The sequence below is a fragment of the Dromiciops gliroides genome, chromosome 1 (genome assembly GCF_019393635.1).
Source record: "Dromiciops gliroides isolate mDroGli1 chromosome 1, mDroGli1.pri, whole genome shotgun sequence".
NCBI lineage: Eukaryota > Metazoa > Chordata > Mammalia > Microbiotheria > Microbiotheriidae > Dromiciops > Dromiciops gliroides.
The window spans coordinates 276,882,807-276,895,559 of NC_057861.1; the positions used below are offsets into that span (position 1 = coordinate 276,882,807).

Genomic DNA, 12,753 nt, shown 5'->3' on the forward strand with positions numbered 1-12,753 from the left:
ATTTTTCTTTCTGTCTTTGTATATTTAATGCTTAGCACTCAGTGGTGCTAAATAAATGTTAAGTGAATAAATGAATGACTCTCTTAGGGCTCTACCAAGTTTTTAGTTTCTATAATGTTAGATGGTGGGACAGTGAACGAAGACTAAGAGGTGGACGCACTCATAATTTAGGGGGTATTCTCTCCCTGATCTATGCCCCAAACTGCCTCCTGGCTTCTCAGGGCCCATGGTTAGTCCTACTTTAACCTCACATTGAAGCTTGCCTATCCTCTATCTCATCCCTGAGGTTCTTTGTGCCTCTCAAGGTAGCCACTGATTAATATGAAAAATGCATCTAGACTAAAGAGAGAAGACTAGAAGAGATGTCCAGGGGCCTCTTCTCTTCCCTCACTTTCCTCCAAGGTAATGTGCATTTTTAGCAATGGTTCAAAATCCAGTGATTTTTCTCCCACTATTCTTGCTGTCTCTAACATTTCCACATGGGAAATTGTTCTTGGAGTTAGGGATGGGGTACAGAGTAGGGACAACCTACAGTACAGGTTAGTCTGACTCAGTGACAAATACTTTGCTTTCAAATTCTCTCAGTCCCCTTCCTTGACAGCTTCTCTTGTCATCCCATGTGTTAATAAATAATAAGATCTTGAAGGTTCCTTCCAGAACTTAATCCTATGATCCACAGTCTTTCAATTTTATACATTAATGGCATTAGTCAGAGAGGCAACCTGGGGTAGTGGATGGAGAACTGCCCTTGCAGCCATGAAACCCTGACTTCAAGTCCTGTTTCTGATACATACTTGGCTGAGTGACCCTGGATAAGACCTTAATCTCTCAGTGTCTCTCTAAGACTCTATGTCGTAGAGAAGATGCCACTATGGTAAAGAAGTGACTCTAGCGGCTGTCAAAAAGGAGCTAGGTGGTGTGATGGAAAGATCGCTGGACCTGGAGTCCGAAAGACCTGAGTTCAAAGCCAGCTTTCAACATTTACTAGCTGTGTGACCCTGGTAAGCAGAGATCTTGTTTCTGTCAATCTTGTTTCAAAGGGAAAAAAAGGTTTGACCTAGGGTTGGGAGCAGGACAGTTCAGAGTTGAATCATTGTGGATGGACATGGGCTGAGAAAATAGGAGAGCACCCAAGGACGACGACTAGAAGTTTTAACTGTTGTCCACAGCAGAAAAACAAATGTTGGGCTCCAAATCACTGGCTTCCACATGTAATTTTATAGCATCTCTGAATTTTGGAAGGAGAAATAAAAGAGGTAGGATGAAATAACTGCAGACAAGATGCCGGCTTTAGCCAACCCACATCAGGGCAACAGTGAAGGGCATAAGCACTTAAAATCTTGAAGTCAAAGATTCCATTTTTCCCCTCCTGACTTCACCGTAGGGAATATCTTGAAAAAAGGATCTATAGCACTCAATGGCAATCTGTCAAATTGGAGTTTGATTCAAGACATTTTCTTCTCCCTAAATACTCCTCTTTATTTTCCATCTTCACAGTCAGGCTATGTGACCTGGGCAACTCTCATTGATCCCCCACCCCACCCTCACCCAGGCAGCTCTCTAAGACTTTAAGACAGATTGGCCTTGGCAAAGGGACTTTCCACACTGGGAACTCCTTAGACTAAGGAAGTGGCTGCCCTGAACTTTAAAAAATAAAAAACAAACAAACAAAAAGACATGGGGATCCTTAACAAGGATTTCTGTTCATCTGATTTCCTGTGGAGATCCCAAAGTCCAGGTGTCTTCCAAGAGGTCTCAGAGTGTTGCTAGCGAGGGGGCATAGAGTTGCTTCAAGATCAGTCCCTCTACTCTTTTTTTTTTTTTCTCCTACTCTGTATTTAGAAGAACGTGAGAAACTCAACGAGATTTAATTTCTTTGCATTTTGAGCTGGCAGAGATCCAAACAGTGTTTAAAAAGTAAAAGAAAGCCAGTGCTCTATCAGACTTTGGAATTACATGTCAGTCTATAGCCAAGCCATAAGAAGGAGAGGTATATAGACATCAAGAAGTTAAATAGGGATTGGTTTTCTTTTAAGGAACAGGCCCCAAGCCTTGTATTTGCCTTGCTTGGTCTACCCAGCCCTAAAACCAACCAAAGGGAAATACTGCCATCAATACACCAGCGGTGGCCCATTCAGGTAAGGACAGGGCAGCTAACTATCCTGATTTTTTGAGGAAAATAATCGAAGAAGGTGGAAACACTGATTAATGTTAATGAAACAGGCTTACGATGAGAAACAATGCCTTCTAGAATTTACATTTCTAAGGAAGAAAAAAAACCCGGATTTAAAGTGTCTAAAGATCACCTAATTAATACTTTTATTGGGAGGTAATGGAGAAGGGGATTTAAAATTAAAACCGATGTTTATCTGCTTTGAAATCCTAACTCTCTGAAAGGCTATAACATCAATAGCTTCCAGTTCTTTGGTGGACAAATAAGGAAGCATGGGTGACTAATTAATGCGGTTTTTGAAGAATGATTTCCTTTATTTTAGTCCATCTGCTGAAAAATACAGCAACAATAACAATATTGCATTTAAAGCATTACTGATTTTAGGTAATGCCTCAAGTCATCCAACTATACTTGGTTCATTGTGTCAGAATGTAAGCATTCGAGTTTCCTAAGATGCGGATAAAGCTATCTGCACCTACCAGTATATGTATGAAGATTTAAAGAAAGGGAAGACAATTTGGTTTATGTTGCTAAACTATTTTAAATGACAAGCAAAAGTTTCCTTCGTATTATTAGTGTAGCCTTATGTTTTTTTTTTTTTTTTTTTTTTTTTTATCTATGAGATAATTTATTTTTTCCGTTACATGTAAAGATAGTTCTCAACTTTTGTTTATACATGTGTTACAATTTCAGATTTTTCTCCCTCCCTCCCTCCCCTCCCTCCCCCCTCCCCTAGACAGCAGGTAATCTGATATAGGTTATATCTATATATATCTATACATATTAGCCTTATCTTTAAGAACAATATACAGTCACTTAAAACTTCTGAAAATTTTATTACTTTTGTAATAAGCTTGAATCAGAAATATATACACACATATGTATATATAAACATAAATACTTTGATGTTGTTACATTAATAAAAATTTTAAAAAAATAATTAAAATTCCAATGCATATTTCCATTGGGTTGGGACTGATTATAATGTAAGGTTCAAATGAGATAATATGTGTCTTTTTACATTATATATGTGATTATGTCATCATAACTTTGAATAGTGCAAATCTGCATAACTCAGCTGCCCAGTAGGATTATTAGCACTAATCAAGACCTAGATGACAATAATAAAAGAGATTCTTATTTAGGTATGGATTGAACTAGATGGATTTTGAAGCCACTTCCAATTCTGAGATTCTGCAATTCTGAGTGTAATTTAGTACTCTGAAAGTATAGTATGACAAGCTACTAATAGCACATGGGTTATTGCTTGGTCCCAAGGAGCAGCAACATATTCAGGATTAAAAGGTGAAATGTCATTTGCTCCCTTTGACCTACTTGACTTCCATGTGTTTAATGTATATATCTATCATGCATTATTTTATAATTATCTATGTCTATGTCACGTCCCCATACTAGATTGTAGGCTCTATGAAGGCAGGGACTATTTTAAACTTTGTATCTCCCCCTGCTCCTAGCACAGGCTATGCTCACAGTAGATGCCTAATAAATGTTTGTTGCTTTGAATGGAATGGAATGGAATTGGAATAGCTAAGATTACAGGGATAATCAGACCCAATAATTGTTTTGCAAAAAAATTATAATCAATTCAAATGAAGCAAAATCACTGCAAAATTCAACAAATTCAATTTCAACAGAAACTGATTGAGAGGCTTGCCATGAGCACAACAGCAATGCTCTCAAGAAAGGTAAAAGGAAACCCCGTTGCTCACCCCAGCTGTTTGCCAGTTGGAAAGCATTTTTCATCATAAGTAAACTAGAAGATGGTTTTATAGTGTTACCAAAAAGGTGCATTTCACACAATGGGCCCTCTCAACCAGCCCTACTCATTTTGTGTTTTGCATTTACAAATAAATATACTACCTTTGGCTGTACATACATTTATAAAATTTTAAGAACAAAAATCACCTGATTTTGTATGCCAGGAACCAGTATGGTGCCACTGTCCATACTGTCGGGTAAAGAAAAGGAGAGAGAAAAGTCATCCATTTGACCTTCTTAAGAAAGCATTTGAGCGCAGTGGATAAAGCACCGGCCCTGGATTCAGGAGTACCTGAGTTCAAATCTAGCCTCAGACACTTGACACTTACTAGCTGTGTGACCCTGGGCAAGTCACTTAACCCCAATTGCCTCACTAAAAAAAAAAAAAGAAAGAAAGAAAAAAGAAAGCATTTGAGTTCACAGGAAGCCAGAGTCTGGAGGTCAGCTAATCTGGAGGAGGGTTTGTAGAATAAAAGACGGTGGGAGGTCAGGCATTAGTCTAGGGATCTGGCAGAGACTTTGCTGCTGAGCCTCGATTTTAGGCAGCATCTTCAGGATGATGATACCACTGACTAAAAAGAGAATACAGCCTGAACCACTGTGGCTACATGATATGTAAAACCTGGTTTGGAAGAGAGAAAGAGAGAGAGAGAGAGAGGGAGAGAGAGAGAGAGAGAGAAAAATAGATGATAGATGGATGGATGGATAAATACACAATATACATACATATACATATATATGCATATATATGTATATATATATACACACATATATATATTCCCCCCCAAAAAATAAGTGTTGGTTGAATCAGCAGGTTGTATGACATTATAGGGCAGCCACTTCATTTTTGAGGTAATGTCCTCCAATGTAAACCTGACCCCAAATTTGCTAGAAAAATATCAGAATGGTCTCTTAAGAGGGTATTGATTAATCTTTTAGAAAACACTTTTGTGAAGGGTGTTTAAGGGGTCCCCAGAACTTGTCTTTTTGAGTTGCCCTATTTCCCAGAAACACTGGACCGAGAGCATGCAGGAGGCCCTGAGTGCATCTAGGATGAAGCTCCTTCTGAGCTGACATGATTTGTTGTTGTATGCCACATTGGACTCCCTGTGTGTCCTTGGGAGGCAACAAAGGTGTCAGTCAGTCCGTGTCAGCCTGGGATACTGATTATATATCTGGAGTCTTTTGCAGATAGGCAGGGAGACCCTCCTTTCTTCATGGGCTAGCAGTTCCCAAAGGAAAAGAAGCTTTTGAAATGACCCCGCGGGGAGCGGTCTTGTCCCCCTCCCATGTCCCGCCCCTTCCTGGTATCCTCTCTTCCTCTTGTCCTGCTATTATAAAAGTGTAAACTTCTGTAAGATCAGAACCGATGAGTTCCACATGCATGTTCATTACTCTTGTAATAAACCTGGTTTTCACATAAGTCTCCTGAAACAATTGCCTTTTGAGAAGGGAACCACAGGGGGAAATAGCAGGAGAAGTGTGATCCCAACCCTTCCTAGAACTTAGGAGACCCTCTGCCTCAAGGGAGGAGTCACTCTATGGATTATATGAGGGGGTGGGGTGGGGAATCTAGACTGAGAGCCAAAGATCGATCTCCTTTTAATCGCCTCCTTGACACCCCTCGTAGCTACGCAGGCACTGGCTGCGTGACCCTGGGAAAGTAATGTAATCCCTGCCTCAGTTTCCTCATCTGTAAAATGGGATAACTCCACCTCCCTCAAAGGCTTTGTTTGCTGGGATCAAATGAGGTCATATAACCATCACATGGTAGGCCCTTAGTAAATTGCTTGTTCTTTTCTTCCCCTGTTCTTGTAATACAGGGAATTGGGGATATGGAGCTGCAAGGAACCTAAGAGACTAAAGAGATTGAGGCCCAGGGGAGACCAAGTGACTAGTCCACAAGAATTTGAGGAAGAATTTGAACCCAAGTTCCCTGGGTCTAGAGGCAATGTTCTGCCTCCCCTCGGGATCTCTGCTGGCCAAAGAGGGATAATGACTCCCCAGAGAATCATTAGAATAATGAACCAGATTCTTCTCTCCCTTTAAGAGAAGAAGTTGGTAAAGTGGATAAAGCACTAAGATTGGGAGTCGGCAAGACTTAAGTGCAATTTCCTCCTCAGACACTTATTAACCACGTGACCCTGGGCAAGACTGTGTAAGAGAAAAAAGAAAGATGAGAGAGGAAGCTAGGTGCCACAGTCGATAGAGAACAGGCCTTGGATTCAGGAGGACCTGAGTTCAAATTTGGCCTCAGATACTTACTAGCTATATGACTCTGGGAAAGTCACTTAACCCAGATTGCCTTTAAAAAAAGAAGAATGCTGATGGGATCTAAGTTCAAATCCCCACTCTGCTACTTATTACCACTGTGACCTGGGCCTCAGTTTCCCTGTCTGTAAAATGAGGGGGTTAGACTTCTAGTTCTAGGATTGTCCAGTCATTTAACCTCTCTCAACCTCAGTTTCCTTATCTGTGCAATGGGGATAATAATAGCACCTTCCTCAAAAGATTGTTGTGAGGATCAAATGAGATAATAGAATGTAAAAATATTTTGTAAGCTTTAAAAGCACTAAATCAATAGTAGTGTAATAATACCTTGACCATATAGTTTACCATCATATACTGTCTGCAGATCTGGTACAACAGACCATTTAAAAAAATAATATATTATTTTCCCCCAATAACATGTTAAAACAATATTTTACATTAAAAAAAGTTTTGAGTGCTAAATTCCATCCCTTCCTCCCCTCTCTCATCCCTGAGATGGCAAGCAAACCGATACAGGTTATGCATGTGCTATCATGTAAAAACATTTCCATTAAATAGACCATTTATGACTTGGCTCTGGTCAAATAGAACATTTGCTTCTTTCTTTTTTTATTTTTAAGAAAATTGGCTCTGAAACACCATCCGGACAAGAATCCAGATAATCCTGAGGCTGCTGAGAAGTTTAAAGAGATCAACAATGCTCACACTATATTGACAGATTTGACAAAGAGAAATATTTATGATAAGTATGGGTCATTGGGACTGTACGTGGCAGAACAGTTTGGAGAGGAAAATGTTAACACTTACTTCATGCTGTCTAGCTGGTGGGCAAAGGTAAGACTATACTTCTTTTCTTTGAAGGGTTTTCCTGGAAAATCTTGGCTTTGTATAGGGGTTTTTTTTCTTCCCCGCCCCCAATTCTGAAACCTTTGTGCTTAAAGTCTTGAAAACATACATAGGTATCACTTCCCCGAAAAGGTACTATTTGAGGAACTTTCCTTTCTGCTTTAATTGATCAAACAATTACAATACACAGCATGTCTTGTAACACTTCAAGATATTAATTATATTTGAAGTTGGAGCTTCAGGTTAATTCAGACTCCCCCTTCCCCTTCAGTAATGACTAAATAAAAAGTGAATCATTGCATAAAGACAAAAAAATTTCCATTTGTGTGACAACTGCTTAATAAATTATTTTAGAACAAATTTAGCTGTGTACTTTGCTAAATATAGCACAGGCTACAAAAACAACAATAATCAAGGAGATGGTATGTGGTAATTGTGTCATATACACTCACCTTGAGCCCTCTTTGAGGGGGTAGCAGAAAGGAAGTGGGGGAAAGGTGAAAATTAAGAAGTAGAGGAGGACAGATATGTGAAATACATATATATAGGACTAAAATGGCAGGTAAACAGTGTGGGTGGGGGGTAGGAGGAATCTGAATTTTAGGAACCTGGTGTCATTAGAATCTACTTGGGTAAATAGCCACCAGGTTTGGTTTCCAAAATATTCCCATTATAAGCACAGACTCATGTCATAGTGGCGTCTTTGGATCACTATATATCTGGTTCTATATAGATATAGACTAAAGTCATGATACTAATATATATATATATATATATATATATATACACACATACACACACATAGAGAGAGAGAGACAGAGAGACAGAGACAGAGGGAGACAGAGAGAGACAGAGACAGTCCTTGATGGTTCTTATCTACACAGGGATCAAGTTTAATTGGTATGAGTCCAACAAACTTCACATTGTGGATGCTGTTCCCATTCCTACCTTTATCCTCAAATGTTGCTAAAATAAAAATGAGGAAATGAATGAAAGGTTAATTTAAATAAATATGAGCAGTCCCCAACTTTCGAAAGCCTAAATGAGGTCCTTAAAGCTGGGGATTGTATCATTTTTTTGTATCTCCAATACTTATTGTAGTGCCTGCCATTTAGCAGAGACTTAATAAGTCCCCACTGAATTGAATATGGACCATTCCTTGCTGTAGCCACCAGAGAGGCAGTAGGCATAGTAGAAAGAGCAATGTGTGTGGAGGCAGAAGAGACTTGGCCTCTGACACTTACTAGCTGCATGACCATAGGCAAGGCATGGTCTATGAACTTCTAAGCAATTGCAGTGTCTTCATCTATAAAAAGAAAGGGACGGTAATAATATCCAAAATATTGGTGCATCAGAGGGACATTACTGTACATTCCTAACATCCCAAATTGGACCTTTAAATTAGTTTTTACATAGCAATAGTTTTATAAAGTTTTCACATAAAATTATATAAAGTAATAAAGTTACAAATTCTGTACTACTCTAGTTAAATTAAATTATGATTTAAATGGATTTTTAGACAGTAATAATAAGTAGCATTTATCTGGTGCTTTAAAGTTTTTGAGATGTATCACATAATTTCATTACTCAACTACTCTTTATAATCTTTTTTCTTGTGAATGGAAATGTGCCAAACAATTTGATTTACAAATGAACATGTGTAACACAACTCACTTATAAATTAGAGATCGACTAATAAACCTTAATGAAGAAGGCAGGTTAATCTCACTGCTTAACCTAATGAGTTCAAGGCCAGTCAGTATAAATTTCCTCAACTTCCCTCTTCTCTGCCTCAAGATGTTCTGTATCTTCATTTGTCTTTCCCTTCTTTATTTCTTCCTCAGAAGGAAAAGTAAACCTTCTCCTTCCCAAGGCTAACCCTTCCCTTGTATTCTTTTTTTGGGGGGGTGGGGTGGGGCAATGAGGGTTAAGTGACTTGCCCAGAGTCACACAGCTAGTAAGTCTCAAGTGTCTGAGGTCAGATTTGAACTCAGGTCCTCCTGAATCCATGGCTGGTGCTTTATCCACTGCACCACCTAGTTGCCCCCCTTCCCTTGTATTCTTCTTTTTTTTTTTTTTAGTGAGGCAATTGGGGTTAAGTGACTTGCCCAGGGTCACACAGCTAGTGAGTGTTAAGTGTCTGAGGCTGGATTTGAACTCAGGTACTCCTGACTTCAGGGCCCGTGCTCTATCCACTTCGCCATCTAGCTTCCCCCTCCCTTGTATTCTTGATTCCTTTCTCTCAAGACTTCTCTGGGAACTTTTCCATCACATTTCCCTCCCTTGCATCTTTAATTATTTTCTTTCCTCTGTTTTCCCTTGGTCTAAAAACATGGGATCATAGATTTAGAGATGACCTCTGAAGTCATTAAGTCCAAACCCCTCATTATCTGAGACACAGGGAAAGTAATATAGTCATCTCACAGATAAGTTGGCACAAAAGAGATATGAACCCAGATGATATTTCTGCAAAGATGGCTTTTTTCCTAATGCATGAAGGCAAGTGACTTGTTTATGCACAAGCAACTAATATGTACCGCAAGGACCTGAGGTTTTCCTCAGTTTCTTCAACTGTAAAATGGGGGTAATCATAGCACCTACTTCCTAGAGTTGTTGTGAGGATCAAATGAAATAATAGTTGTAAGGTGCTATTTTTACAGAGTGCCTCACGTGTAGTAGTCAATAAATGCTTGTTCCCTTTCCCATCTCTTCTCCCCCTTCTTTCAGCTCCTTGGAGGCAGCAAGTCCTAGTTTCAAGTCTAGAACTAATGAAATATTAGTTGTCAGAGGCAGGGGTGGGGACAGAGAAGGACAGAGTTCTCAGGGTGCACAGCAGAAGCACCCCATTCACCCCTACCCCATGGAACAGTGGCCTGGAGTAAAGGTCCTTTGCAGAGTTGTTTTAGGGGACCTGGCCTCATTGCCACTGTCACCCATTCTCAGTTAAATGAGTTCATTCACCTAGCCGTGCCCCTGTCTACACAAGTGTGTGCTGTTCCTATCTACCAAGATGTGCTTCAGCTGAGTCATGCCCAAATCAAAAAGGGAAAATGAATTTTGTCTCCCAATTTCCTGTCTTGGTGTTTTTGCCCTGATGCTTGTGTGGCTGATAGGTGATGCTGGTTGGATTTCTAATATTCTTATCCTTTGGGGAGAGCAATTCTCTTTTGTTAGGGATCCAACAAACCTGGGCTAGTTGGTTCATTCTAGCCTATGGCTTTTTTTTAATGACCAGACATAATTTAAAAAATTTTTTAAATGGGCTTTTTTATTTCCTTTGTGATTAAAATTTTATATTTAAAGTTATTTATTTATGCCAAAACAAACCTAGGAACTATATAAAATTATAAAACACATTTTATAAAATAAAATCAGATTTAAATAATTGGAGAAATAAATTGTTCATGGGTACACAGGGCAAATAGAATAAATGACAACTTTACCTCAACTAATTTATATATTGAGTGCCACCCCAAGTAAATTACCAATAAATTATTTTAATGGATTAGAAAAAATAATAACAAAATTCATTTGGAAAAACAAAAAGTCAAGAATATCAAAGGAACTAATGAAAAAACCGTAAAGGAAGAAAATTGAGCAGTTCCAGATCTTAAACTATATTATAGGACAGTAATTATCAAAACTATCTGGTACTGGCTAAGAAATAGAAAGGTAGATTAATGGAACAGAGAAGATGTACAATTTATGGCAGCAAATAATATAATCTGACAAGTGTAAAGACTTAAGATTTGGGGATAAGAATTCATTATTTGGTAAAAACTGTTGGGAAAACTGGGAAGCAGTATGACAGAAACTGGGCATAGACCAATATCTTACACCATTTGCCAAGATAAGGTCCAGATTAATACATGACCTAGATATAAAGAGAGATAATATTACAAGAAAATCTGAAGAACATGGAACAGATTACATTGTTTTTAGAACTGAATGCCTGCAGCTTCTCTTGCTATCTGGGCTAGGAGAGCGTGTTAGGAGAGGGGAGAACATTTCAATTACTTTGGAAAAACATTTATTAAGCACCCACCCCAGGGAACATAAAAAAGCAACACTGTCCATCCCCTCAAGTGTCTTTTCATAAAAAGAGGAAATGCGTTTGTACCGATGAGATGAACGAGTGTGAAATGAGGTAGAATGTGATAAGGGCAAAGGAGAGAGTCACATCAAGTGTTTATGTTTTAAAGGAGATCTGAGATCACTTTCAGCTGGAGAGTGGAGGGTTTGAGGTCCACAGCCTGAGCTGGGCATTGAAGGCACAGAAAGATTTTTTAGGAGGTGGAGCCCAGGGTTCGATCACAAGGGGATGACCTGTGTGAAAACTATAGTGGAGTATGCATGTATGTGCATGTGAACTACAGATAAGTTTACCAGTACATCTCTGAGGAGATCTAGATATCCCAGTTCAGAGGTATTTGAATGCTGATTATTATGTTCTATGATGAGAAACACATGTTTCTGGAGGCCACTAGCATCTATGGTTTCTTTGAAGGGGTGAGGCTCAGGATGGCAGGGGAGGCCGGTGTCTTGGATGATATGTAAACTGGGAATATGTTAATCTCTGAAACCTTTGCCCAGCTCTGGGGGATTCTGATATCAGCGAGTGTGCTGAACTTGGAATCCCAAGACTTGAGTTTAAAACCTGGCTCTTAGATTTACTATGTAGGAGCAGCTAGGTGGCGCAGTGGATAAAGCACCCGCCTTGGATTCAGGAGGATCTGAGTTCAAATCTGACCTCAGACACTTGACACTTGCTAGCTGTGTGACCCTGGGCAAGTCACTTAACCTCCATTGCCCCACAAAAAAAAAAGGAAAGAAAAAGAAAGAAAGAAACAGAAAGAAAGAAAGAGAAGGAAATTAAGAAAGGAAGGAAGAAAGAAAGAAAAGATTTACTATGTGTGTGATTTTGGCCAAGTCACAACTTCTCTGGGCCTCAGTTTCCTCATTTGTAAGATGAAGGTATTGGACTCGATGCCTTCTGATGTCCCTTCTACCTTGAGATCTATGATTTCTACTTTGTAGTTATGTGACCCCAGGCAAGTCATTTAACCTTGTCAAGAAAATTTCTAAGTCCAATGAAGAAAAGAAAACAGAAGTCTCCAAGCTGTATAAAATAGGTTTATTGAGAGAGGGCCTATCTCACAATAAAGCTGGTCTCTGTTAGGGGTAAGCCTGCAAAGACCCCAAGCAGTACTGTCTCAGACTTTTATACCCCTATGAGGTTTAAATGCTTATATACCTTACTATTTTAAGACATAACTCCTCCCATTTCACCTACATAACAAAGTCAATTGGTACAGTTCATGAATTCAATAGATGTTCTGAGACAATTACAGATGTTCCTTTAACTGCTAATGGACAGGGAGGACATCATCTCTAGATGCAAAGGTCATGTCCTTTCAGCTGATTGGTTTACCATCTAGGACATCAGCTTGAGGAGTAAGTGTCCATATACATGACAAGGTGGCCTGGTCAGTCATGATAGCTAATGCTGATTGGTCCCTTCAGCTTAGAAGATACTATCTTTAGGGCCTTGGTCAACCACAATGTACCACAATGAACACAGTAAAAGGGACTTAGTTATCCAGAACAAGAGCAAGTCCACAATTCATTGATACCTGAAAACACATTACTGCATTGGCTTAAGCCACTAAGGAATATATACATAA

General features: G+C 39.2%; 1 protein-coding gene across 1 annotated transcript in view; it reads left to right on the plus strand.

Annotated features, from left to right (window-relative positions):
• The window catches only part of DNAJC5B (DnaJ heat shock protein family (Hsp40) member C5 beta), a 46,743-nt gene that overhangs the window by 18,702 nt on the left and 15,288 nt on the right, over positions 1 to 12,753 (plus strand). The window contains exon 2 of the mRNA XM_043976604.1: positions 6,844 to 7,057. Within this exon, the coding sequence (XP_043832539.1) occupies positions 6,844 to 7,057 (214 nt within the window). The remainder of the gene's footprint in view (positions 1 to 6,843; positions 7,058 to 12,753) is intronic.